Here is a 27,058-nt window from a genome sequence, read left to right as displayed (position 1 = left end):
GTTTAGCGTGGAGGGAGTTATCAGAGGCCACGTGAGCACCGGGCTACAGGGATGGACCAGGTGATCAGAGAGACAAGAGGAGGGGTCCTCCTAGCAGGGCTGCAGCCTCAGCCCCCACTCCCCTGTTTTCCTTTGCACAGTGGATTACCAGATCCTGTGTGGAAACCAGGTTCCCGGGTTCGTCATCGACATCCACACAGGGAAGCCCCTTGGTGAGTGACCTCCATGCCCCCTTCTCCCCCCTGCCACTGCCTGGAGCCCCTGGTCACTCTGTGCCCTGAGCCCTGCCCCCTCTTTTCCCCTCCCCCACAACTCTTTCCCTTCCATTCTCCTCTACCCCACACCCTCGCTCTTCCATCTCCCTCGGCCAGGAATCCTGCCCCTCAATCCTGCTCCTTTTTTTTCCTTTTTTTTCTTTTTTTTTAAATTAAAGCAGAGAGTATTTTTAGTAAATTGTTCTTCATTTTTAAACATTCTGTTAAAATACCCATAACAGAAAATTGGCCATTTTAACCATTTTTAAGTGTCCAATTCGTAACAATAAACAGATTCATACCATCGTGCAACCATCCCCACCATTCATCCCCAGAACTTTGTCATCTTCCCCTACTGAAACTCTGTTCCCATAAACACTGACTCCCCACCCCTTCCCCCAGCTCCTGGGAACCCCCATTCTACTTTCAAACTGTGGTGGAGGTCTGTGGTGGAGGTCCACAATTTATGGAGAACTGTGGTCTCCGTAAATTTTATGTCACAGAAACAGAATCATATGGTATTTGTCCTTTTTGTTTGCTGCTGCTGTTCAGTCGCTAAGTTTTGTGTCCGATTCTTTGCTACCCCATGGACTGCAGCACACCAGGCTTCCCTGTCCTCTGCTATCTCCTGGAGTTTGCTCAAACTCATGTCCATTGAGTTGGTGATACTATCCAACCACCTCATACTCTGTTGCCCCATTTCCTCCTGCCTTCAATCTTTCCCAGCATCAGAGTATTTTCCAATGAGTCGGCTCTTTGCATCAGGTGGCCAAAGTACTGCAGCTTCAGCTTCAGCATCAGTCCTTCCATTGAATGTTCAGGATTGATTTCCTTCAGGATTTCCTTTAGGATTGGCTGGTTGGATCTCCTTGCAGTCCAAGAGACTCTCAAGAGTCTTCTCCAACACCACAGTTCAAAAGCATCAATTCTTCGGTGCTCAGTTTTCTTTATAGTCCAACTCTCACATCTGTACATGACTACTGGAAAAACCATAGCTTTGACTAGATGGACCTTTATTGGCAAAGTAATGTCTCGCTTTTTAATATGCTGTCTCATAGCTTTTCTTCCAAGGAGGAAGTGTCTTAATTTCATGGCTGCAGTCACCATCTGCAGTGATTTTGGAGCCCAAGAAAATAAAGTCTCTCACTGTTTCCATTGTTTCCCCATCTATTTGCCATGAAAATCAGTCCTGAGTATTCATTAGAAGGACTGATGCTGAAGCTGAAACTCCAATACTTTGGCCACCTGATTCGAAGAACTGACTCATTGGAAAAGACCCTGATGCTGAGAAAGATTGAAGGCGGGAGGAGAAGGGGACGACAGAGGATGAGATGGTTGGATGGCATCACTGACTTGATGGACATGAGTTTGAGTTGTCTCTGGGAGTTGATGATGGACAGGGAAGCCTGGCATGCTGCAGTCCATGGGGTCGCAAAGAGTCGGACACGACTCAGCGACTGAACTGAACTGAACTTCCTTCAAGATTGACTGGTTTGATCTCCTTGCAATCCACAGGACTCTCAAGAGTCCTTTTATTATATGTCTGGCTTATTTCACTCAGCATAATGTTCCCAAGATTTACCCATGTTGCAGCATGGATCAAAGTTAAATGAGGTCTTGTACCTGAATGCTAAATTTCAGCTGTGCGGTATTTAATTGATGAACCTACTTTCAGTTGTCTTCATCCCATGGATGTATTCTCCTTATTTCCTTTTTTAAAAAATTAATTAAGTAATTAATTTGGCTGCACTGGGTCTTAGTCGTGGCACAAAGGATCTTCGCTCTTTGTTGCAGCATGCGAGATCCATTCCCTGACCAGGGATGGAAGCCTGGCCCCTGCATGGGGAGCTTGGAGTCTTAGTCCCTGGACCACCAGGGAAGTCCCTCTCCTTACTTTCAACAACTGGAACAGAGCAGATGAGATCTGATTCCCTTCCAGCCACCCCTTCAAATCTCAGTCTCTTTCCCCCTCTCTCAAGGGTTCAAGGTCGTAAATCAGTCCCCCAGTGCACTCTTAGGCTGATTCCAGGTTCTTCTTTATAAACAACAGCTTTATTGAGATACAACTCGTGCTTTATTCCTGGAGTACTTCTTTCTAGTGCCTTCTTCATGCATTTAAACACATATTGAGGTTCCCCCCATTGAAAATGTAGGCATTATTTTCTGGGAGTTGGACATAAATCCTATGCTTTCCCACATATTGTCTGTAGGACAAAAAAAAAAAAAAAAAAAAAAAACCTTTCTTTTTCCCCCCAGAAAAGAGTCGTGAAGAACCAGCCAGGTTACTACACACAGGACTGCTTCCTCCTACATCCTACTTTGTAGTATTCCAAGTATGGACACATCCCAGGTCATAAGTCAGTTCCCCGTGGATGGACACTTAGGCAGATTCCAGGATCTCATATAAATAAAACAACAGCTCTCCTGAGATATAATTCACACACCATACACTTCACCCATCAAAAGTGCACAGTTCAGGGGCTTCCTTGGTGATCCAGGGGTTAAGGCTCTGTCCTTCCACTGAAGGGGGCATGGGTTTGATCCCTAGTCTAGAAAGTTCCACATGCTATGAGGTGTGGTCAAAGGGAAAAAGAAAAAGTGCACAGTTCAGTGGGTTTTCGTATATTCTCAGAGTTGTGCTCCATCACTTCAATTCAAGTTTAGAGCGTTGCATTGCACACAAAAAGAAACTCCGTCCCTATAAACAATCATTCCTCATTCTCTCTTCCCCCAGGCCCCCAGCAACCACTAGTCTGCTTTCTGTCTCTTTGGATGTGTCTGTTCTGGACATTTCATATAAATGGTATCATACGGTGTTTGTTCTGTGGGGACTGGTTTCTCTCATTAAGCTTCATGTTTTCAAGGTTCAACCACATTGTAGTGAGTGTCAGTGCTTCACCCCTTTTTCAGGCTGAATCGTATTCTCTTGTATGAAAAGACCACATTTTTTATCCTTTTTTAAAAAATTAGAGGATAATTACTTTACAATATTGTGGTGGTAAAACAGATAGCAACATTTTTTTTTGACCACGTGGCATGCAGGCTCTTCCCTGACCAGGGATCGAACCTGTGATCCCTGCAGTGGGAGCACAGAGTCTTAATGACTGGACCACCAGGGAAGTCTGGAGAGACCACATTTTGTCATCCATTCCTCCTTTGATGTTTCTGGTCTCTTGCTAAATGTCATCGCAGGTCCTCTCATGCAACCTCCTGCTGACACATGGGGCTGCTTCATTCCAGAGACCCCAGAATAGCAGTCTTGCACACACACGCACACACACACGCACACACACAAATGTGCTGGGTCACAGCCAATGTGCACTTTTGTTGAGAAAGATGCCCTCTCCCCTTCTGCCTTCCCTCTCACGTTCTAATTTCTTTCTGCTGTCAGCAGTTCTAGGTTAGCCACGGCAGAATTTTTCAATTGAAGGCTCGCTTGTGGACACACAAGTCCTCCCCAGTGGCACGATCTCTTAGGTCAGGGTCCCTAGACGACGCCAGGGGCTGGACTGCCCCTGATGGCTGGTGACCTCCCCCAGACATTGACGAGTGCGGGGAGATCCCCGCCATCTGTGCCAGCGGCGTCTGCATCAACCAGATCGGGAGCTTCCGCTGCGAGTGCCCTGCGGGCTTCAGCTACAACAGTCTGCTGCTGGTCTGCGAAGGTGCTGCCACCCCCCTACCCCCACCCCCAGGTGGGATCCTGGTCCTTCTCCCACCCTGTCCTCTCTGGGCAAGTCATTTAAATTCCATGAATCTCAGTTTCCCCCTCTGCCTATGGGGCTAACAGCTTTCCAAGGGGCTCCATCCTGTGTCACCCCCCTCCGTGTGGTTCTAGCTGCTTCTGGAAAAACCAGGGGGAGGGGGCTGGATTTAGGGTTTGATTCTGCAGGAAAGATTTTCTTTCACTGCCCCCACCTGGCTGGCTGTACTCCCCAGACGTGGATGAGTGCACCAGCGGGGAGAACCCCTGCCAGCAGAATGCCGACTGTGTCAACATCGCTGGCAGCTACCGCTGCGAGTGCGCCCAAGGGTACAAGCTGTCGCCGGGCGGGGCTTGCGTGGGTAAGTGGGGACATAGTCGGGAGGTGAGGGAGTAGGACAAAGCCAGACTCTGTCTCCTGCTGGGACTCGGGTAGGGCATGGTCCTGTCCGGACTTTGCTCCTTGGCTGCGGTTTTTTTTTTTTTTTTTTTTTTGGCCATGTCACTTTACAAGAGGGACCGTAGTTCTCGGACCAGCGATCAAACCCATGCCCCCTGCAGTGGAAGCGCACAGTCCTAATCGCTGGAGTTGCCACCTTGGCTGTACTTTGGGGTGGGGGTGCCGAGGGCATCTGTTAATGGGGGAGTCGTGAGGATGAAATGGGAGGTGAAGTGTCTCCCCTGGGGCAACAGCTCACATGGGGAGCTTCCCCGCAGGGTCGGGCTCCCCCAACTGCAGCATGTGACGGCTCAGGACATGCTGTGGGTGGGAGCCCTGGGGACACTGTGCTGCCTGCCCTCCCTCAGGACGGAACGAGTGTCGAGAGATCCCGAATGCCTGTAGCCATGGCGACTGCATGGACACAGTGGACAGCTACATGTGTCTGTGTCACCGTGGCTTCCGGGCCTCAGCGGACCAGACCCTGTGCATGGGTGAGAGCGCCCACCTGCTCCCGCCTCAATGGCCAGGCCATGAGGAGGCCATGGGTCTATACCTCCCCTGGGGTGGGGCTGGTGCTTCCGCCCATCCTGGTTCATTGACTCACAAGTTTGAGTCCTGGCCCCTGACACCTGGGGTGAATAACTTACTCACCTCCCTGCACCTCAGTTTTCTCATCTGTAAAATGGGGGTAGTAAATAGTACCAAGGATATATTTCCCATCCATGTGGGCAGGGCTGGGTACTGGAGAAGGGGGCTGGGTCCAGTCAGGCCCTCAGTCCCCAAGCTGCCTGTTGCCCTGGGTGAGCTGGCCAGGGGTCGGGGCCTTTGCTCTGGCAGATGTCGACGAGTGTGACCGGCAGCCGTGTGGAAATGGGACCTGCAAGAACATTGTCGGCTCCTACAACTGCCTCTGCTTCCCCGGCTTTGTGGCAGCACACAACGGAGATTGTGTGGGTGAGCTGCCCAGCCTCAGTGCACCCCCACTGAAAAGCTGATCCTTGGCTTGAGAGGCACCACCTCTCTGAAATGAAGGATCTCGACCTGGGGACACCTTCAGTAAAACAACCTCAGGAGATTAAAAACTAGTTAACCACAAAGTTCTCCAAACCCCTACAGTTGTTAGGTGCCAGGGGCCCCTTCCTAGAGCTTACACTCAGGTTGATAAGAAGGAGATGGCCGATACAGAGAGGAAGGTGAACAGTGAAAGCAAGATGCTGGTAATTTAGTACCGTGGTTCAAAGTGTAGATTACGAGTTCAAGTGGTAAGAGTTCAAATCCCAGCTTTGCCATCTGCCAGCTATGTGACCCTAGGCAAGTCACTTAACCTGTCTGTGCTTTACTTTCCTCCTCTGTGAAAAGGAGACTTATAGAATAGTAGTACCTACCTATCTTAATATCAATCAAATTGACTTCTGGACAAAGAATATTTGGAGAAGGCAATGGCAACCCACTCCAGTATTCTTGCCTGGAGGATCCCAGGGACGGGCGAGCCTGGTGGGCTGCCGTCTATGGGGTTGCACAGAATCGGACACGACTGAAGCGACTTAGCAGCAGCAGCAGTACCTACCTATCTTAATATCAGATCAGACTGACTTCTGGACAAAGAATATTACCAGAAATAGAATCAGTGTATGTATTATAAGGAGTCAGTTCTCTTAGAAGACATAACAATCATAAATGCTTATGCAGCTAATAATGAGTTTCAAAAGGTAAGAAGTAAAAATTGACAGAACTAAAAATGAAATAGACAAACTCACAGTTATGGTTAGAGACCTCAACTCTCTCCTCCCTCAGTAATAGAGGGAAAAGTAGATCAGTAAGAAAGAATATAAAACACCTCAACAGTACTATGAACCACCTAGACCCAAATGATATTTATGGAGCATTCCAGAATATACACTATTCTTAGGTGTACATGAACATTCACCAGGAAAGATCATATTCTGGGCCATAAAACAGTTTTTTTTTTTTAATTGAGGTTACACAAGGTAGGGTCTCAGATGTAATGGAATTAAACTATTGTAGTAGTCAGTCACAAAAAGATCTCTAGAAAATCCCTAAATATTTGGAAATTAAGCAATGTACTCCTAAAGAACCCACAGATAAAAGAAGAAATCATAAGGAAAATTAGAAAACATTTTGAATTAAATGAAAATAAAATACAACATAAAATTTGTGGGATGCAGCTAAGGTAGGACCTATAGGCAAATTCATAGCATTACAGTGCTCATATTAGAAAATACTGGTGTCTGCTTCATAGGATAGTTGGAGAGTTAATATACAACTGGCATCCAAGTGCTCAGTAAATTGAAGTCACAGCCGTGAAGTCAATTTTTGAATAGAAGTGAAAGGGACGCTCAGAGCCTTAGGCTCTGTGGGTAACCCTGCTGACCCATCTTCCCTCTGCAGACATGGATGAGTGCACCACCATGGTGGGGCAGGTGTGCCGATTTGGCCAGTGCCTCAACACGGCTGGCTCCTTCCACTGCCTCTGCAAGGATGGCTTTGAGCTCACAAGTGATGGGAAGAACTGCATAGGTGAGTCTCACTATGGTGTGTGTGTGTGTTAGCCACTCAGTCATGTCTGACTCTTTGCGGCCCCATAGACGGTAGCCCGCTAGGCTCCTCTGTCCATGGAATTCTCCAGGCAAGAATACTGGAGTGGGTTGCCATTCCTTCACCATGGTGCTGAAGCCATCTCAGCCAGCCCCTGCTCCAAGCTGACCTGCAGTTGGTACTTTTGAGACTGCATGACTCCATTTCATAACCATACATTTATTTTAAGGTATAAAAAGAGACAGAACCAGCATACCACACCCATGTTTTCACCAGGTTTGTGGTTTAGAGAATGACTGTCTTAAAAATCCAAGTTTTATGATGCATGAAATAATAGAGGAGCTGCGTGGATGACAAGGAAAGCATGAAAGGGGTCTGCAAGTGGCTTGAGATTAGGAACTTCACTCCCCCTTTCCCTGGAAAACACCTGGCTCCATTTATAACCCCCACCAGGACCCAGAATATTCTTCTCCAGATGTCTTTGTTTTCCCAAGGCTCAGCCCTTCCTCTGGATCCAGGAAGGCTTGTCTGGGGGCCCTCAGCCATTATGCTGTGACCATAGCTGCTGGTCTCAGCCCCAGGCGAGTCCCTGCCCCCCAGCTAGTGCTGAGACCCCTCCTCCTCCTCTCCACAGACACCAACGAGTGTCTCAGCCTTCCGGGAACCTGCCTGCCAGGCACTTGCCAGAACCTCGAGGGCTCCTTCCGCTGCATTTGTCCCCCAGGCTTCCAGGTGCAGAGCGACCATTGTGTCGGTGAGTACCTGGCCTCACCTCCCAGCTCTGGGGCCGGGAGGGGAGGGCACCCCTGGGCCTCTGTTCCTCCATGTGTAAAATGGGAATGCCAGCTGGACTGGTGGTGAGTGAAAAGATGCACTTAGGGGACTACCTTAAAGAGTCAGACACAACTGAGCGACTGAACTGAACTGAACTGAACTGAGCTTGGTAGTTCAGTGGTATAGAGTCCTCGCTTCCAACTCAGGGGACGTGGGTTCGAACCCTGGTCAAGGAGCTAGGATCCCACATGCCTGTGATGCAGCCAAAAATTAAAAAATAAAACCGAATCACATACACACACAAGATGCTCTTAGCACAGTGCTCAATGCAGCTCCATACACTTTTACTGTTATTAAGATGGTCTCTCAGCTCAGGTCTCTCTGGGGCCCTCAGGCTTCCTCATGAATCCCATGATATGGGCATGGGTGTGGGTCTCACTGGCCCAAACGTGGAATTCATCACTCGATGAGTGATGGTCGAGGACTGGTCTGACCTGAGCTCCGGCATTATTCCACACCTGGGTGACTTGTATATTCCATGCTAATCTGGAGCAGTCTGGCCTGACCACCATTCATTCACTTGGATTAGGCTTGTGCAACCTGGGATAACCTGGGCCAGTCTGGCCTTAGCAGATGGACTAGTCTAGTATAATGTGAGCTAACTCCATCCACCGTAGGCTAATGTTACCCAGTCTTGGTTGGTGGCGGTTTAGTCACTCAGGCATGTCTGACTCTTTTCGAACCCATGAACTACAGTTGTTCCCCTGTCCATGGGATTTCCTAGGCAAGAATACTGCAGTAGGTTACCATTCCCTTCTTCAGGGGACCAGTCTTGGTTAGCTCTGTACAAATTTAGTCTCTAATGATGAACTTTTCCTGACCATGACCTCTACCTTGGAGACACCTTCTAGGAGAGAGACACACACACACATTGCCTACCTGGAGCTCTGGCTTATCCTGAGCCCTGGGGACCCCACCCCGCAACAGTCCCTGGATCCTCCCGGGATGGGCCCCCACTCCTTCTGCCCCTCCCAGCAGCTGACGCTGCCCCACCCGTGGAAGGCCTGATGCATCCCCCCTCACTTCATGTCCCTGCCCCTCCAGACATCGACGAGTGCTCCGAAGAGCCCAACCTGTGCCTTTTTGGCACCTGTACCAACAGTGCCGGAAGCTTCGATTGCCTCTGCCCGCCTGACTTTGTCCTGTCTGACAACGGGCACCGTTGCTTTGGTGAGTCTGGAGCCAGGGAGCACTCAGGCTGAGGGAAGAGGTGGGAGTGGGGTGGGGGAAAAGCTACATCACCCATAAAGGGGACTTGCAGTTTCTTGTGTGGGTCTCCAGGAGGCTTGTCCAGTGTGGGCTAGCTTCACCTGGGTTGAGCTGGTCTCTTCTCTCCCAGGTTAGGGCAACTCGACCAGTATTTGTCATTCTGGGAACCAGTGGTGAGCCAAACTCCTCAGTCTGTAAAGCCGAATCACGTCAGTGAAGGCTCAGGCTAGGGAATGGGTGTCAGTAATGAGAATTTGGGGTCTGAAGTCTGGGGTCCTCTGGTTCTTTGGAATGAGTTGCTTTGCCTCTCCAAGAAGGGGATTCTGATCCAAGAATTACATGGCTAGGTTTGACCATTCTGCTAACTTGGGATGACTCCCACAGCTGTGAATGTGGGGTGTTACTGGAAAGGATTCTCAGATTCTGTGAATGTGGGGTGTTGCTGGAAAGGATTCTCAGATTCTCAGCAAAAGCCCCAGGACCGACCCTCATTGGCCCAGGGTGGGTCACATGTTCGTCCCTGAACCAATCACCACGGAGTAATCCTGAACTGTTCTGATTGGCTGCTGGTAGGGTCAGGACCACCCCATTCACAAGAACTGGGGGTGGCTGGCCCTTCTAGCAGTTTCACTGGGGAATCACCCCCACAGACACACGGCAGAGTTTCTGCTTTACCCATTTCGAGGCCGGAAAGTGCTCAGTACCCAAAGCTTTCAACACCACCAAGGCCCGGTGCTGTTGTAGCCAGAGGCCCGGCGAGGGCTGGAACGACCCCTGCGAGCTGTGTCCCCAGGAAGGCAGTGGTGAGGGCCCCCCTGCCCAGTCTCCCTGGTCCTTCCTGCCTGCCCCCTGCCCCTCCCCTGTCTGCTCTCCTTCAATTCTTCTCCAGCCTTCCCCACACACAGGGGATGCTGGGGACTGCACCTGGCCACAGACCCTCACCTCCCTTCCCCTCTTGGTGTCCAGTCGCCTTTCAGGAGCTGTGTCCCTTTGGCCACGGGGCAGTCCCAGGCCCAGATGACTCCAGGGAAGGTGAGCTTCTCACCCAAGTGCTGAGAGCCCCCGAGGCCACAGCAGCCTCCTGCATTCCTTCCCAGCCCTGTCTGAGCTCTGTCCTGATTCCCCAGTCTCAGGTTCCCTCCTTGACCCATGGGTGGCCCTGGACACCGCCCCCCGCCCACCTCCTTGAAGGGAAGGAAGAGACCCTGATTGTGGCCAGGGTGTGACAGAGGCCTGCAACCCCTGCTGCTTGCAGATGTAAACGAGTGTGCGGAGACCCCTGGCGTCTGCACTAATGGCCTTTGCGTCAACACCGATGGCTCATTCCGCTGCGAGTGTCCCTTTGGTTACAGCCTGGACTTCACGGGTGTCAGCTGCGTGGGTGAGGGACTAGCCCACCCCAGCTTGCTTCCCAGGAAAGGAAGGAGCTGGGGAGGGCACATGCCACCCAAGGGAGCATCCCGCCTCTCAGCTGCTATCACTCTGCACACCCACCTGTCCATCTCACCAATGTTTACTCGCTTATTCACTCATTCATTCATGCATTTGCAGAGTTATTCATTTATTTACTCTTTCACCTATTCACTTATTCACACATTCTCACACTTATTCATTGATTCATTTACGTACTCTCTTGCTCATTCATTCACTAGCTTACATTCACCTATTTTTAAAGCTTTTACTATTTCTTTTTTAATATTTATTTAACTGGCTGCATCAGGTCTTAGTTGCGGCACGCAGGATCTTAGTTATGGTGTGTGAACTCTTTGTTGCATGTGAACTCAGTTGCGGCATGTGGGATCTAGTTCCCTGACCAGGCATGGAACCCGGGTGTCCTGCAGTGGGAGCGCAGAGTCTTAGCCACCGGGCCACCAGGAAGTCCCTCATTCACGTATTCACTTACGGAATGCCTCTGCCCCGAGTCCAGCCCTGATGCGGCAAATCTAGCCCTGTCCAGTCTGTAGACACTCAGCAGGAGGCAGACAGGATCATGTCAAGGGTGGGGGCTCCCTGAAGGCCCTGACCACCCCCTTACCTCCCCACCGCAGACACAGATGAGTGCTCCATCGGGCACCCCTGTGGGGGAGGCACCTGCACCAATGTCATAGGAGGCTTCGAATGTGCCTGTGCAGATGGCTTTGAACCTGGTCCCATGATGACCTGCGAGGGTAAGGCTTGGCCTGCCCAGACCTGGGGCTGTGAAACGGAGGCTAATGGGGGCTGACCTGAGAAAGGGAGAGGAGGTCCTGCAGGCAGACCCCACCCACCCGGCACCTCCACTGGCCTTTCCAGACATTGATGAGTGCTCCCTGAACCCCCTGCTCTGTGCCTTCCGCTGCCACAACACCGAGGGCTCCTACGTGTGCACCTGTCCAGTCGGCTATGCGTTACGAGAGGATGGGGCCATGTGCCGAGGTAGGACCCGCACAGGCAGGTGGCGGATAGACAGGGCGCTGGGGCTCGCCATACTTCGGTCCCGAGAGAAAATGAAGAAATAAGAGCTGTGCCTCCAAGAGTGGGAATGAGTACTAAGTGATAAAGTGACGGGAGAGCTGAGACAAGTGAGGTGCAATGGGTGCTCTTTTGTGAGGGGTGGTTCTGTATTTTTATGAAAGGGGAGCATCTCCTCAGTCTAACAGAACAGGACTGTGGCTCAGGAGGCCTCTCTGGTGGTGACTGGACATGCCCTGAATGGGCTGGCACAGTGGGGACAGTGACTGTTCCCTTCCCCCCTGGGGACATGTGGAAATGTCTGGAGATACTTTTTATTGTCACAGTTGAATAGAGGTGGGGGTTACTACAGGCATCGGGTGGCCAAGGTTGCTGTTCAGTATCCTACACTGGACAGAAGAGCCTCCCACCACAAAGAATTTTCGAGTCCCAAATGTCCATAGTGTAGAGGGTAGAAACCCTGGCCTGGGACTTGGTCCCTCAAGGGCTGTTTCAGGGTCAATGTTCCAGGGACCATGGTGAAGGTCATACAGATTCAGAGACCCTGATGTGGGCAGGGGATGCAGGTGTTTGGGGCAGTCCTGACCATCCCCTCCCACTTGACTTCCCAGGAAGTCTGGGATAGGTGGGGGAGGAATGGACAGTGGGCAGTGCTTCAGGTACCTCTCTGGGAGGCCATTGTAGGGTGGGAGAGTCCAGATTTTCACAGCCTGGAGCTGAGCCACGAGCACCATCAACCCATGGTCACCCACAGATGTGGACGAGTGTGCAGACGGTGAGCAAGACTGCCACGCCCGGGGAATGCTGTGCAAGAACCTCATTGGCACTTTCGCCTGCATCTGCCCCCCAGGCATGAGGCCCCAGCCAGGCTCCAGGGAGGGCTGCACAGGTACAGAGGGCTTCCCCACCCTATCCCACCACAGACAAGAGAGTTCAAAGCCAGAGGGCACGCGAAGAGGTAGACATGGATCCTGGAGGTGGAGGGCAGACATGGACCCTGGAGGTGGAGGCCAGGTCAGAGGACTCTGGCCTCCCTGCCTCCCTGCCGGCCTGCCTTATCCCTCCTGCCTCAGATGATGATGAATGCCGTGCCCAGCCCAGCCCCTGTGCCAATGGCCACTGCATCAACACCGTGGGCAGCTTCCACTGTGACTGTGACGAGGGCTACCAGCCCAGCCCCAGCCTCACCAAGTGCCAGGGTGAGTGTGACAAAGTCCCAGTGTGGCACCACCACCCGGGAGTTACCTGAGGCGGGGACAGGGTCGGGGGCACCAAGGGGGTTACCCAGCCAGTCCAGACACATGTGTTCATCGCACGCCCCCAGCTTCCCTTTGTCCCTTCGGTCACCCCCCCGAAAGATGAGGGCATGTCCCCACTACCCTATCATTACACCCAGGAAGAGGCCCTCCCCAAGTTCACCACTTCGTGGGGCTAAACCTAGAGGGCGACCCAGTGGAACCAGGTGTCCGGGCGACTTATCTGTCCTGGTCCCCAGTGTCCTTGTCGCCTTCTCTCTACACACTCTGCTCCTGGAGCACAGTCTCCACCCCTCAGCTTCAGGCCAAGGGGGTGTATCCAGCTGCCTCCCGTACCACCCCAGCCTCCATGACCCCCAGATGCAGCTCACCCCAGAGCAAGTTCAGTACCTGCTCCCTGAACCCCATCTCAGTGATGCCCTGCTTCCCACCCGGACCCCCAAGCCAGCCTCCCCAAGTAATCTGATGACCTTCTCCCCACCTCCGTGGACATCACCTCTCTGCTCTGGCCCCACTGTCTGTCCTGGAGGCCACAACCTTTTGCCTCCACGCTACCCCTTGACCATCCGTTCTCCCTGCGGCCAGAGGGATGCTGCCGTTTGACCTCAGAAAGCCGCCCACATCTGCAGCCCAGGGGCTACGCCTCGGATTTGGGGTCTCTAGGTTCTGCCACAGTCCAGCCCCAGCCGCCAGAGGGCGTTTCACAGCGCTAGGCCAGGGCGAGAAGGGGGCGGGCAGACTTCCCTGGTGGTCCCCTGGTTAAGACTCCACGCTTCCACTGCAAGGAGCTAGGGTTTGATCCCTGGTTGGGGAACTAAGATCTTCCATGCTGCGTAATGCACCCAAAGCGGGGGAAAAAACCCACAGTGCTGGGCGACCACAGTTTAGAAGCCGCCACGCAGTGGACATGCGCAGTCGTGTTGGAGATGCTGGAACCTATATGTAGATTCTCAGCACCGCCGATGCCCTTGGGGAAGGGGAGCCTGGATGGATGGCTTGTTCCTCCCGCCCGTCATCTCCACCTGTTCTCCCCAGACATCCGGCAGGGGCCCTGCTTCTCTGAGGTGCTGCAGGCCACGTGCCAGGCTCAGTCCAGCAGGGGTGAGGCGGTCACCAGGGCCGAGTGCTGCTGCGGGGGCGGCCGCGGCTGGGGCCCCGGCTGCGAGCCCTGTCCGCTACCTGGCACGTCTGCCCACCGGAAGTTGTGCCCCCACGGCTCCGGCTACACTGCCGACGGCCGAGGTGGGTACTGTTCTCTGTCGTGTGCCTGTGCCGCGGCCAGTGTTGGTGTGTGTGAACCAGTGTGTATGCATCTCTGTGCTGGCGGGTGGGTGGACCAGTGTGAACCACAGCCTGTTCGTCGCTCTGTGAGTGTGTGTGCATGAACTTGGGTGGATGGGTGAGCAGGTGTGTGAACCAAAGTGTGTGTGTATGTGTGTGTGTGTCCTTTGTTCTGGGTGTGTGGGGGCTCCTTAGTGTGTGAGAGTGTGTGAGCTGGTGTGCCTCTCCTATGAGTGCAAGCTAGTTGAGCATGTGAGCTGGTGTGTGTTATGTGTGCGAGCTTGTTAGCATGTGTGTGTGTGTGTGTGTGTGTGCTGTTGAGGGTGAGGCTGGGTGGGGAGTTCACACCAGAAAGTGGATGAGAAGGAGTGAGCTGGTTCAGGATTCTGATAAGCATCTATGAGGATGGGCACGTGTGAGCGAGTGTGCGTGTCTGACCCAGAGAAACCCACGAGTGTGTGCCCTTGTGATTCTGTAGAAGCATCTAAGCAGGTGACTGGCATGTCCATCTTTGCTTCCATGTATGTGTCTGGGGTGTCCTGATGAGGTGTTGCTGGTGAGGCTATGTGTCCTCCACCCTGAGGGCTCTCAGCATCCAGTAGGAGGAGCTTCATAAGCCTGAGTGTGGGGATCACAGGGGCTGGGTCTCGAGCTCTGGGGTGCAGGGCGGGGAAGCAAGGGCTGGCCTTACCTCCCAGGGGAGTGCTGGTGGACCCGAGGGAGGTGGCGTGTCCCAGTGACCAAGGTGGGTAGCCCCAGCCAAGCCCTGCTTGTCCTCAGATGTGGATGAGTGCCGTGTGCTCCCTCACCTGTGCCCTCATGGTGAATGCATCAATAGCCTTGGCTCCTTCCGTTGCCACTGCCAGGCTGGGTACGCGCCTGACACCACTGCCACAGCCTGCCTAGGTGAGCCCCCCGCCCCTTTCTCTGAGCCTCTCCTTACAGCACCTGGCACACACTTCCATGAGAAAACCAAGTCCAGAAAGCAAAGCAGCTTCGTTTCTTTCCTCCACCCGACTCTATTTGGGCCGCTTTTCTCCTGTTATTTGGTGCATCCTAAGATTTTCAATTACATTGTGTAGCAGGGGTTCATCTAAATCAGGGTCAGCAAACTCCTGCCCAAAGGCTGAATCCGGCCCTCTGCTTGTTTTGTTAATAAAGTTTTATTGTCACACGGCCATGCCTGTTTGTCTTCTCATACAGTGGCTGTTTTTCCTGCTACAAAGAGTTGAGTAGTTGGAATTAAGACCACAAAGCCAAATATATTTACTCTCTCGCTTTTTGCAGAAAAAAATGCTGGTTCCTTGGTTAAGCCCACAGATTCTGGTTGTCTAGGGTCTGGGAAAGAGGCCTCAACTGGGCCTGGGTGGAGAACCCCACCCCTGAGCCCCCAGGAATGTCTGTCTGACCCTCCTGAGTGCTGTGTCCCGTCTAGATGTGGATGAGTGCAGCCAGGCCCCCACGCCATGTCCCTTCCTCTGCAAAAACACTGAGGGCAGCTTCCTGTGTGCCTGCCCCCGTGGCTACCTGCTGGAGGAGAACGGCAGGATCTGCCGAGGTGACATCCCTCTTCCCACACCCACGGCCCATGGGGCTCTGTCCCTGTCCTCCTCAGGGGCTCCCCCTCCCGTTGCATGGGGTGAGCTTCTGTCTCCAGGGCATCTCCCCTGGGAAGCCCCCAGCCCCGGCAGGCCCTACCCTGAGCCCTCTGGGACCTTCTGTGTCACAGACCTGGATGAGTGCTCCTCCAGGCAGCACAACTGCCAGTTCTTCTGCGTCAACACCATCGGTGCCTTCACCTGCCGCTGTCCCCCTGGCTTCACCCAGCACCACCAGGCCTGCTTTGGTGAGTCCCCTCAGCCCTCCCTGGCAGCATGACCCCAGCTTTCACCAGATAAGAAGCAAAGGCACAGTGTGGGCCAGATGTCAGGGACACAGGGGTGATCAAAGTGCTTGTTCTGTCGCTGTTTACATCCTAGTGGTGTCTTGGACCTCAGTCTTCTTCCTTGCCCTAGGAACCTAGGAGGCCACCCTCAGGAGTCTCTCTGACCTTGGCCCAGGACACCTATCCTCACCTCTGGTGTGCTGAGTCTGTCTTTTAGGGCTTCTCCAGGCTGCTCCTAAAAGCCAAGGGGCTTATACAGTCCACACCAATCACTTCTTAGTGTCTTGTGACCTGGGAGAACCATATCTCCCCCAAGGGCTGAGCCCAGTCACAGGTGGCTTTGTTTGGGCTCCCATGAACTCAGCTAACAGATACTGAACACCTGTGTACTAGGCAGTGCTCTAGACCAGAAATCAGCAGACTCCAGCCCCCAGGTCAAGCCCAGCCCCCTGCTTGCTTTTGTCAATAAAGTTTTATTGGCACACAGCCATGCCCATTCATTTACATGTCTGTGGCTGCTTTTGCTACAACAGCAGAACCTAGTAGTTGCAATAGGGTAAATGATATTTCCTACCTGGTCCTTTACAGAAGCAGTTTGCTTCATCCTGTTCTAGACCCCAAGGGTATAGGACATGATTCAGTTATACACAGGGTGATTAAGTCGCTAAGTTGTGCCCGACTCGTTTGTGACCCCATGGATTATAGCCCACCAAGCTCCTCTGTCCATGGAATTTCCCAGGCAAGAGTACTAGGGTAGGTTGCCATTTCCTTCTGCTGTTTCTGTCCCAACCCAGGGGTTGAACCTGCATCTCCTGCATTGGCAAGTGGCTTCCTTACCACTGAGCCACCACATGTACACCACATGTGTACATATATACTTATCTATTTTTTTTCATATTCTTTTCCCATATAGGTTATTACAGAATATTTAGTAGAGTTCTTTGTGAATATTTAGTAGGTCCTTGTTGGTTATCTATTTTATATATAGTAGGGTGTGTATATTCGGAGAAGGCAATGGCACCCCACTCCAGTACTCTTGCCTGGAGAATTCCATGGACGGAGGAGCCTGGTGGGCTGCAGTCCATGGGGTCGCTAAGAGTCGGACACGACTGAGCAACTTCACTTTCACTTTTCACTTTCATGCATTGGAGGAGGAAATGGCAACCCACTCCAGTGTTCTTGCCTGGAGAACCCCAGGGACAGGGGAGCCTGGTGGGCTGCCGTCTTTGGGGTCGCACAAAGTCAGACACAACTGAAGCGACTTAGCAGCAGCAGCAGCAGGGTGTGTATATTAATCCCAAACTCCTACTAATTCATCCCTCCCCCTCGCCTTTTCCCCTTTGGCAACCATAAATTTTTTTACTGTGTCTGTGAGTCTGTTTCTGTTTTATAAATGAGTTCATTTACGTCATCTTTTTAGATTCCGTGTGTAAGTGATATCATATAATATTTGTGTTTCTCAGTCTGACTTACTTCACTTAGTACGACAATCTCTAGATCCATCCATGTTGCTGCAAACGGCACTATTTCATTCATTGTAGTATTACTAACCACAGTCACCATGCTGTACATTACATCCCATGATTCATTTATTTTTAACTGGAAATTTGTACCTATGATCCCCTTAACGCCTTTCACTCACCCCCCCAAAACCCTTCTCTAACAACCATGAGTTTATTCTCTGTATCTGTGAGCTTGGCTTTCTTATTTTGTTTTTAGATTCCATATATAAGTGGGATCATATGGCATTTGTCTTTCTCTGTCCAACTGATTTCATCTTAGCAAAATACTCACAAGGTCCAACCAACCATGTTATCATGAACAGCAGGATCTCCTTTTTTATAGCTGACTAATAGTCCATTGTACACATGTAACACATTTTTCTTTTTTCATCTGTCTTTGGACACTTAGGTTGTTTCAGCTCTTGGCTATTCTGAATAATGCTGCAATGATCATGGGGCTGTGGATATCTTTTCGAATTAGTGTTTTCATTTTCTTTGGATAAACACACCCAGAAGAGGAATCACTAGGAGGCCTACAATTTTAAAACAGAATTAATGACAAGCCTCACTGAAAGAGGAAATTTGAGCAAAGGTTTGAAGGAGGTGAGCCATGTGCATATCTGGTAAAGGAGTGAGCATTTCCAGCCACGAAATGACAGGCATTCCCCTTTTTCTGTTGTTGTTGTTCAGTCACTTTCCTTCCTTCCTGAGGTGAGCACGCTTAACGTGGCAACTGTGTGTGTGCAGCTGTACACGTGTGCACACAAAGGCTTAGAATACCCAATTCCTCCTGTACCCAAGACAGCTTCTAGGTTCCCACAGGGATGTGCCTGGTGTCGAGAATCTTCATACTCAATGAAGAAGATGTGCTACGTGTGTGTGTATATATATGTATATGTATACGTAGTGGAATACTACACAGCCACGAAAAAGAGTGAAATAATGCCATTTGCAGCAACATAAATGGACCTAGAGACTGTCATGCTAAGTGAAGTCAGACAGAGAAAGGCATATACCATATCACATCACTTAACACACAGAAACTAAGATAAGGCACAAGTGAACCTATCTACAACATAGAAACAGGCTCTCAAACATAGAGAACAGATCTGTGGTACCCAAGGAGGATGGGGTGGGGGAGAGATTGATGGGAAGTTTGGGATTAGCAAATGCAAATTTAGTACAGAGAATAGATAAACATCAAGGTCCTATTCTATAGCATAGAGTATCCTATAATAAGCCATAATGGAAAAGAATGTGAAAAAAAATATATATATATATAACTGAGTCACTTTGCTATATACAAGAAGCTAACACAACATTGTAAATTAACTTCATTTGAATAAGGTAAATTTTAAAAAATTAAAAAGTAAGGACTTTCCTGGCAATCCAGTGCTTCAGACTCTGTGCTTCCACCACAGGAGGTGTGGGTTCAATCCCTGATTGAGGGATTTAAGATTCCGCATGCCACATGGTATGGCCAAAAAAATAATTTTTTTAATTAAAAAAAATATTAAATGATAAAAGAATCGCCAAACTCAAGGAAGCTCAAATTAGGATTGCACTTCCCTGGTGGCTCAGACGGTAAAGCGTCTGTCTACGATGCGGGAGACCTGGGTTCGAGCCCTGGGTTGGGAAGATCCCCTGGAGAAGGAAATGGCAATCCACTCCAGTACTATTGCCTGGAAAATCCCATGGACAGAGGACCCTGGTATGCTACAGTCTATAGGGTCGCAAAGAGTTGGACATGACTGAGCAACTTCACTTCACTTTTTTAAGAAATGTGTGGTTCATTCTGCATGATCCTAGTCCCAGTGCAATTTACCACTGTGGGTCATGACCACCATGCCAATGTTGCCTGGTAACTAGGTTGTCTTGGCTCAGGCTGCCATTAGAAAGTATCATAGACCGGGTGGCTTAAAAAACAGACATTTATTGCCGGCTCTGGAGGCTGGAAATCTGAGATTAAGATCCGCTTGTGGTGAGGCTCTTCCTGGCTTGCAGACAGCTGCCTTCCTCACATAGGGGAGGGAGAACAGGAGTAATCTCTCTGATGTCTCTTACAAGGGCACCAATCCCATCATGAGGGCCCCACCCTCATGACCTTATCTAACCCTAATCACCACCCAAATGTCTCGCCTTCTAATACCATCACTCTGGGGGTTAGGGTTTCAACATGGGGATTTGGTGGTGGTGGTGAGGTGGGTGGGGACCCACACACATTCAGTCCATGACTCTGGCTGATATGCCACAATTTTCAGCTTTCCACGAGGACAGGGTGCAGTGGTTACCCCAGGTCATTTTCCCAGAGAAGGAAAAGGGTCTTTGTTAATTTTATGTTGAGCACTGTCCCAGTGCTTAATGTGATTAGATTAATTTAATTCTTATAAACACAATGAGGTAGATATTATCATCTCTACACTACAGCTGGTAAAGCTGAGGCACGGAGAGGGTAAGTCAATTGCCCTAAGTCACACAGTGTTGAGGTGGTAGAGAGTCAAACGAAGTCCTATTTGTGTGTGATCTCAAATGTTAGTGACGTTTCTGTGAAGTGGGCACTGTTCTGGATCTCCTTTCACAGTGGGGGAAACTCAGGCCTCAGAGAGGTTAAGGTATGTCTGGAACAGTTGATCAGGTGGTAGGCCCGGCAGCATGGTGCCCTTACCACCCTCTTCTCTGTCCTCTGCAGACAATGACGAGTGCTTGGCCCAGCCTGGCCCATGTGGTACCCGTGGGCGCTGCCACAATGCCCCAGGCAGCTTCAGCTGTGAGTGCTATCAAGGCTTCACCCTGGACAGCTCCGGTCATGGCTGCAAAGGTAGAACTGGGCTTGGATGAGGTCTAGGCCCTCGGGGGTGCCCCTGGGGGCTGCCTGGCCAGCCTCTTGTCCTCTTTCTCAATCTCACAGACGTGGATGAATGCAATGGGCCTCATCGCTGCAAGCATGGCTGTCAGAACGAGCTGGGGGGCTATCGCTGCAGCTGCCCCCAGGGCTTCACCCCACATTCCCAGTGGAGCCAGTGTGTAGGTGAGTGGGGGGCCTGGGAGGAAGCTGACCCCCAACCAGAATCTGTCCAAACTTGGTGACTGGGAACCACTCCCAGGGCAGGATGCTGTGATAAGCAAGACTACCTAAAGGTCTGATGGGCTGGTTTAGAAGTTAGTTGAGTTCCCTGCTGCTGGAGAAGCTAGGGAGTCAGGGGTCTGCAGAGCCAGGGTGGCAGAGTGGTAGTCATTTCTCAGGGAGTGATAGTATGGAGAGCTCAGTGGAGAGTTTGAGATGTGCCTATGATCACTGAGAAAGTGTGCTTGGATTGATTAGTAATGTCTGCCATGGATGTGGCAATGGAAATGGGTGTGTGTATGCTACATCTTTTGTCGTACCTGTTGCAAGATGCCCTGAGTTTGAGGGACTAGTCTTCTGCCTTCCCTCCAGCCTTCCTCACTGCACACTGTTCTTTGCTGCTCCCAATAACAGCGTCATCCTCAGCTCTCCTCTTCCTTCTCCCCTGCAGTCTAGCCTTTACATTCTACCCACGTGGGGACCACTCTCCTGCGACCTCTCCATCACCTTTCCTTGGCCTTTGCCTTCCACCTCCTCTGCTCTGGGTATCACTGTCTGCCCCTCCCAGACTCTCCACCCACTGTGACTCAGCTTTCTCTGTCCTGCCACTACCTCCAGCACTGCCTTCTCTCTGGCTCCTCCTCCTGCCCCTCCTGGTGGGTCCTAAGCTAAATTCTCCATCTTTTGCCCTGTCTCACGTGTTTGTTGTCCCCTGGGAGCCCACAGGTAATTGCCTCGTTGGCCAGTCCCCGTTTCTCAGCCTGTCTCCTGCTCTGCATACTTACTCATTCATTCCTTTGGCAATGGTATGCCCGGGACCTGCCTTATTCAGGCCCTATGGATGCAGAAGTGAGCTGAGATCAGACTCCATTGCTGCCCACTCATTGTCCAGTCTTGAGGGGGAGACAGGGATCAATTATGTCAGTGGTTCTCAACCAGGTGCCATTTCGAAGTGTCATGGAGATACTTTTGATGATCACAACTGGGTGCTGGGTGCTCCTGGCATTTAGTGGGTGGACAGCCACCCAACACAGAGAATGAAATGGCCTCAAACCACAGTAATGCCAAGGGGGGATATCTTGTTCTAAGAACATCCCACCATTTAGGAATTCCTGGGAAGTTTTTTGGTTTTGGGTTTTTTTTTTTTTTTTTTTTTTTCTCTTTTTCTGGCCACACTGCCCAGCATTTGGGATCTTAGTTCCCCAACCAGAGATCAAACCCATGCCCCTGTAGTGGAAGCAAAGAGTCTTAGCCACCAGTCTACCAGGAAGTCCCTAGGATTCCTGGGAAGTTTTGAGAAATGCTTCAAAGCAGAATCACGGGATCTGGGGTGGGGAGGTGAAGTACAGGGGCCGATAGACCTAGTCCAAGGACTCACAGGAAGCTTGATGGAGGCTTTTTTTTGTTTTTAATAGCTTTATTTATTTATTTATTTATGGCTATGATGGGTCTTCATTGCTGTGCAGGCTTTTCTCTAGTTTCAGTGAGTGGGTTCTCATTGCAGTGGCTTCTCTTGCTGCAGAGCATGGGCTCTAAGGCCTGCAGGCTTCAGTAGTTGCAACACATGGGCTCAGTAGTTGCAGTTCTGGGGCTCTAGAGCACATAGGCTCAGTAGTTGTGGCACACGGGTTTAGTTGCTCAGCCATATATGGGATCTTCCTGGATCCGAGATCGAACGTGTATCCCCTACATTGGCAGGCAAATTCTTTACCACTGACCCACCAGGGAAGCCCCCTATGGAGGTTTCGACATTGGTCTTGGGCTTGAAGAAGGAGCTGGAGTTGCTTCGTGGGGACGGGAGCAATGCAGGTGGAGGGCTCAGGAGATACGAAGGTGGCCCCCCGCCCCCCACCTCCCACCCTCTCTCCCCCTCCCCATCCACAGATGAGAACGAGTGTGTCCTGTCACCCTCGGCCTGTGGCAGTGCCTCCTGCCACAACACGCTGGGCGGCTTCCGCTGTGTCTGCCCCTCGGGCTTTGACTTTGACCAGGCCGTTAGGGGCTGCCAGGACGTGGATGAGTGTGCGGCTCGGAGCGGCCCCTGCAGCTACAGCTGTGCCAATACCCCCGGTGGCTTCCTGTGCGGCTGCCCTCGAGGCTACTTCCGGGCTGGGCAAGGGTGAGGGGCTTGAATGGAGTGAACCCAGAGCCCCCCATACCCCGGGAGTGCACACACACTCACGGGCCCACATGCAGGCATGTATATACATGTACGCTGAGAAATGGTGCAGAGGCCCAACAACACCTGTGGATGTGCATACACAAGCTCACACCCCACTGTAGTGTGTCATTGTCCTGTACACCTTCATGTGCTCAGTGCTAATATACTCGAGTGTGCACAGGGCTCACACCTATGCCAACATGCCTGGGTACCCTTGTGCATTCCTGTATCCCAGTGTGCACATGTGTGCAAGCCCATGTTGACAGGGTGCACGCAGGCTCACACACACACACACAGGTACACTCGGGTGTATATCCACACCTCTGCGTGCACGCAGGTTCACACCCACACCCACATAAGGGTGCACACACACATGTAGGTGCATGCAAAGACACACTGGCACACTCATCCTCGTCCCCATGGGCAGTGTGACTCCAAATGGAGTGTAGGGGGTTGGGTGGCTGGGGATGTCCCACCAGCCTGATTCACCTGCCCTCTGTCCTGGCCAAGGCACTGTGTCTCTGGCCTGGGCTTCAGCCCCGGATCCCAGGATGCCCCAGATGAGGGGGAGCCACTGTCACCTGAAGCCTGCTACGAATGCAAGATCAACGGCCAGCCTTCTCGTGACCGGCCACGGCGCAGCGCTCGTAGGGACCACCAGGTGCCACGGGGGGTGCACTGGGCATGGGGAGCAGCCAGGGGATGGGCAGAGATGAGGAGCACAGACTCCAGGTCACAGCTGTCCCCTGTGTCATGGTGCCTGCCTGCATCTTACTGTACTTTCTCAGCCTGAGGATTCCCCTTGGGAGCTCTCTGGGGAACACAGGCCCCCCAAACACCCCAACTTGCTCCCACTGACAAGTCAGACCCCCCCACACACACAGACCCTGGGTGTGATGCCTCCCAGGGATCCTTTCCATGGTACTTGGATGCAGGAGAAATGTCTTGAGCCCCCAAACCTGCCTATGCCCTGGGACTTGTCACCTGTCACCTCCTGGCAGGGACAGCCCTCTCTCAGAGTCCCTCTGGGTTTAAGCACCAGTAACCCTCATAATAGCCAGCTTAACCCCTTCTTCCCTCCCCCTCGTTCAGACCCTCTGCCTCTGCACCTCTTTCCAGTACCCATGATGCTCCTGGAACTATGCCCAGGCCTCCTGAACCCTTCTTGTCTCTGGAAATTGCAAGGGCCTCTCCCCCCTCCCCACTACACTCTCAAGAACAGCAGAGCAGTTCTGCAGTTTAGCCCCTCTGTCCCCTGGGGCCACTCCAGCCATGGCCCTGACCCCACCAGGGCCTTTTGTAGGGAGGATGTTTTTGTCTCAGATTCAGCTTTCTTGTCCTTCAGCTGAACAGTCTCTGAGGCCACTTCTGGCCAGTCTTGCCACCATCCCCTCTAAGGCATCTGAAAGCTAAGCATTTGCTGCTGGATACATGTGCTGCTCCAAGCACTTCCTTTGCTTTTCTTTCTAGTTGTTGTTTTCCCCTTTCTGGGAAAAACCATGTGGGTATATGCCCAGGAGGCCTGGGCATAGTTCCAGGAGCATCATGGGTACTGGAAAGAGGTGCAGAAGCAGAGGGTCTGAACGAGGCGGAGGGAAGAAGGGGTTAAGCTGGTTGTTTTGAGGGTTATTGGTGCTTAAACCCAGAGGGACTCTGAGAGAGGGCTGTCCCAGCCAGGAGGTGACAGGCAACAAAGGCATTTGTTGCCATTATTTTTGTAAGCTTCATAGGGATAAGGCCCAGTGTCTCAGGTTTGCCACTGTTTCACCAGCCTTTGGAACTAAGAGTGACTGGAGTGGTTGTCAGGGCTTCTAGCATGGACCCAAGCAGATCTAGGCAGAAGCAGGCTGGGTCTTGTGGTTTTGCCTGCAATACCCACGGACTGCCAGCGGGTGTCACTAAGAGTGCATGTCTAGCAGCACTCCTGGTGAAGGGCTAAATCTCTGGAACTGAAAGGCGGTGGGGGTGGGGGGGGGGGGGCATGGACAGGAATAGCTTTCACTTTCAGGCAACAGCAAAATACCCCCATCAGCATGTAAATTACGCAGAACAAACAGCTCTGCCCAGAGCAAAGGAGATGAAAACACAGATAACCTCCTGTGGGATTGGACACATCACCCATCCAGGGTCAGCCTGCCATTGAGGTTTGCTGGCTTATTCAGGGGTCCTGTCTGGCTGCCAGGGCCAGGAAGCATTCAGAGGAGCTTAGATAAAGAGGGTTTTGTCATCTGTACACAGTGGGGCTCTCAGAGAGCCCAGATGCAGGAAGTGCAGCGGGCCTCCGGAACTGGAGTGATGCTGGGCAGCGCCTCTGTCTGGCTCCTCTGTGTCTCTGTCACTGTGTGTCTGGGGCTGGCTCTTGCTGCAATGCCCATGGTCATAACTCTAGCCACCCCAGACAGAGTCTTTTCCAATGAGTTGGAAACATCAGATGTTCCAAAACATCAGTCTTTTCCAATGAGTTGGCTCTTCACATCAGGTGGCCAAAGTATTGGAGCTTCAGCTTCAGCATCAGTTCTTCCAATGAGTATTCATGGGTTGATTTCCCTTAGGATTGACTGGTTTGATCGCCTTGCAGTTCAAGGGACTCTCAAGAGTCTTTTCCAGCACCACAGTTGGAAAGCATCAATTCTTTGGTCTGGGTATCTGACGGGGAATCCTCTATTTCTTCTATCCAGACTGGCAGGGATCCAAGTAAGGTCCCTCGGTCGAAACAAGGGGTCTGAAGTCAGCCTGCCTCCCCCTCTTTGCTTTCCACCTGGGAACCAGCCTCCACCTTCACCCTCTGTCTACAGCCCAAGCTGACCATTGGCCTTGTGGGTGGAGGGCTAGACAGAAGTCAAGGGCATTGAGTGGTCCGTTTTTTACTCCACTTTAGAGATTGGCTGAAAATCTCCTCTTGGCCCCTTGCCTCCCCCCATACCCCTGCATTCTGATTTCTCCCAGCCCCTGCCGTTATCCACCTGGTCTTTCTCCCCAGGCGAGCCTGGCCAGCCTTGACACGGAGGCTCCGCTGACCTTGGGACTGAACCTCTCCTGTCTGGGCCAGGCCCAGCATATCTTAGAGCTGAGGCCAGCGCTGGAGAGCCTGGGGGGCCGCGTCCGCTACGTCATTGCCCGTGGCAATGAAAGAGGCTTCTTCCGCATGCATCACCTTCATGGTCTCAGCTCCCTGCAGCTGGGGCACCGGAAGCCAGGGCCTGGCACATACCAGCTGGAGGTTGTGAGTGTGGGTGAGCCCTGGGGCACCCAGCCAGAGGGGCGGCCGGGGGGCCAAGCCTTGCGGCTGAAGGTGCAGTTGCAGCTGCTATAATCCAGGGGTTCCCACACCTCCCACCTAGCCCCAGGCACCCCCTGCAGCCTGATTTTCAGACTCACCACCTGGGCACTGCCCCACCCCTGCCTCCTTCCACGGGGTTTTGGGGAAACTGATGTCACTCTGTTTGCTATGACCCACCCCAGCCCCGGGAGACCCTAGTGACAAGCCCTGGACTCGATGGGCCCCAGGGTCCCCATGTGGTCCTCCTCTCCAGAGGTGGGAGATTTGGAAGGCGGGAGGGTTCAATCCCCTGCAGCAATGGCCGACCAGGTGGAACCCCAAAACTCAGGAAGAGTGAAGTGCTATCCTCTGACCTCAAGCGAGCCCAGCCTCTACCCGAGGGACCCCGACACTGTTTCCTGGAGACAGCTGGCAGCCGCAGCTGCGTGCCCCCTCCACTTCTACAGCCAGGGTCCAGGAGGGCCCTGGGTTTCACTGTATCTGGTCAATCTCAGGCTGAAACTTCTGCACTGCAGGGGGGGCTGGCCCCAGGGGGTCGGGAGGACATGGGAATGGGTGGTTGGGGTGGGCCTAGGGCTCGTTCCTTCCAGCAGAAGAGCCCGCGGGGCCCCAGCCCAGTCACTGATGTGCAGCCATGTTCATCATCCCCACGGGGACTGGGCTAAGGTTCTGAGGATACTTTCATATCAGAAGCAGAGACAACAATAAAGTTATTTTGGGTTAAGTACGTCCCTTGGCAAGTTCTGGCAGTAGAGGCTGTTTTTGGCAGGGCCAGGCGGGGCTTATGAGGAGGGGACCAGGACGGCAGCAGCTTTGGGAAGCATGAGCTTCTGCCCCGGGTTCCGAGGAGGAAGGGTGTAGGTGAGATGGGTGAAGACCAACGCTGCATCTTGGGGCATCATCCCAGGGTGCAGGTAGGTTCTGCCAACTTCAGACCCGGGAGTTTTGGCACAAAGTCAGGCTGCAGTGCTAACCACTGGTTCTCCTGTGGGTTTACCATCGCTGATAATAATGACTCATGAGCTCAGATGACATATTATACTAGGCACCATTCTAAGTATTTTACGATTACTGACCCATTCGGTCCTTCTTACTGAGTCCAAGCTCACGCACTGCTCGCTGCACAACAGGCCGATAAACCGGGAGATGAGTTGCTGGGGCAAAGAATAGCGATTTTATT

The 27,058-nt window shown here is 52.1% G+C and overlaps 1 protein-coding gene across 1 annotated transcript in view; it reads left to right on the top strand.

Annotated features, from left to right (window-relative positions):
* FBN3 (fibrillin 3) overlaps positions 1–26,618 on the top strand; it is a 70,172-nt gene extending 43,554 nt beyond the window's left edge. The window contains exons 41-64 of the mRNA XM_019964278.2: positions 141–212; positions 3,794–3,919; positions 4,194–4,319; positions 4,765–4,890; positions 5,237–5,353; positions 6,809–6,937; positions 7,590–7,709; positions 8,834–8,959; positions 9,649–9,801; positions 9,965–10,030; positions 10,254–10,379; positions 11,047–11,166; positions 11,291–11,413; positions 12,204–12,338; positions 12,523–12,648; positions 13,741–13,947; positions 14,767–14,892; positions 15,422–15,544; positions 15,716–15,832; positions 20,063–20,191; positions 20,282–20,401; positions 22,322–22,556; positions 23,109–23,259; positions 25,579–26,618. Of these exons, the coding sequence (XP_019819837.2) occupies positions 141–212; positions 3,794–3,919; positions 4,194–4,319; positions 4,765–4,890; positions 5,237–5,353; positions 6,809–6,937; positions 7,590–7,709; positions 8,834–8,959; positions 9,649–9,801; positions 9,965–10,030; positions 10,254–10,379; positions 11,047–11,166; positions 11,291–11,413; positions 12,204–12,338; positions 12,523–12,648; positions 13,741–13,947; positions 14,767–14,892; positions 15,422–15,544; positions 15,716–15,832; positions 20,063–20,191; positions 20,282–20,401; positions 22,322–22,556; positions 23,109–23,259; positions 25,579–25,911 (3,332 nt within the window). The 3' untranslated portion in view covers positions 25,912–26,618. The remainder of the gene's footprint in view (positions 1–140; positions 213–3,793; positions 3,920–4,193; positions 4,320–4,764; positions 4,891–5,236; positions 5,354–6,808; positions 6,938–7,589; positions 7,710–8,833; positions 8,960–9,648; positions 9,802–9,964; positions 10,031–10,253; positions 10,380–11,046; positions 11,167–11,290; positions 11,414–12,203; positions 12,339–12,522; positions 12,649–13,740; positions 13,948–14,766; positions 14,893–15,421; positions 15,545–15,715; positions 15,833–20,062; positions 20,192–20,281; positions 20,402–22,321; positions 22,557–23,108; positions 23,260–25,578) is intronic.
* Positions 26,619–27,058: the final 440 nt, after the last annotated feature.

The sequence above is a fragment of the Bos indicus genome, chromosome 7, assembly GCF_029378745.1.
Source record: "Bos indicus isolate NIAB-ARS_2022 breed Sahiwal x Tharparkar chromosome 7, NIAB-ARS_B.indTharparkar_mat_pri_1.0, whole genome shotgun sequence".
Classification (NCBI taxonomy): Eukaryota; Metazoa; Chordata; class Mammalia; order Artiodactyla; family Bovidae; genus Bos; species Bos indicus.
The sequence above is the reverse complement of the archived record's forward strand: the minus strand, read 5'-3'. Positions and strand labels throughout refer to the sequence as shown.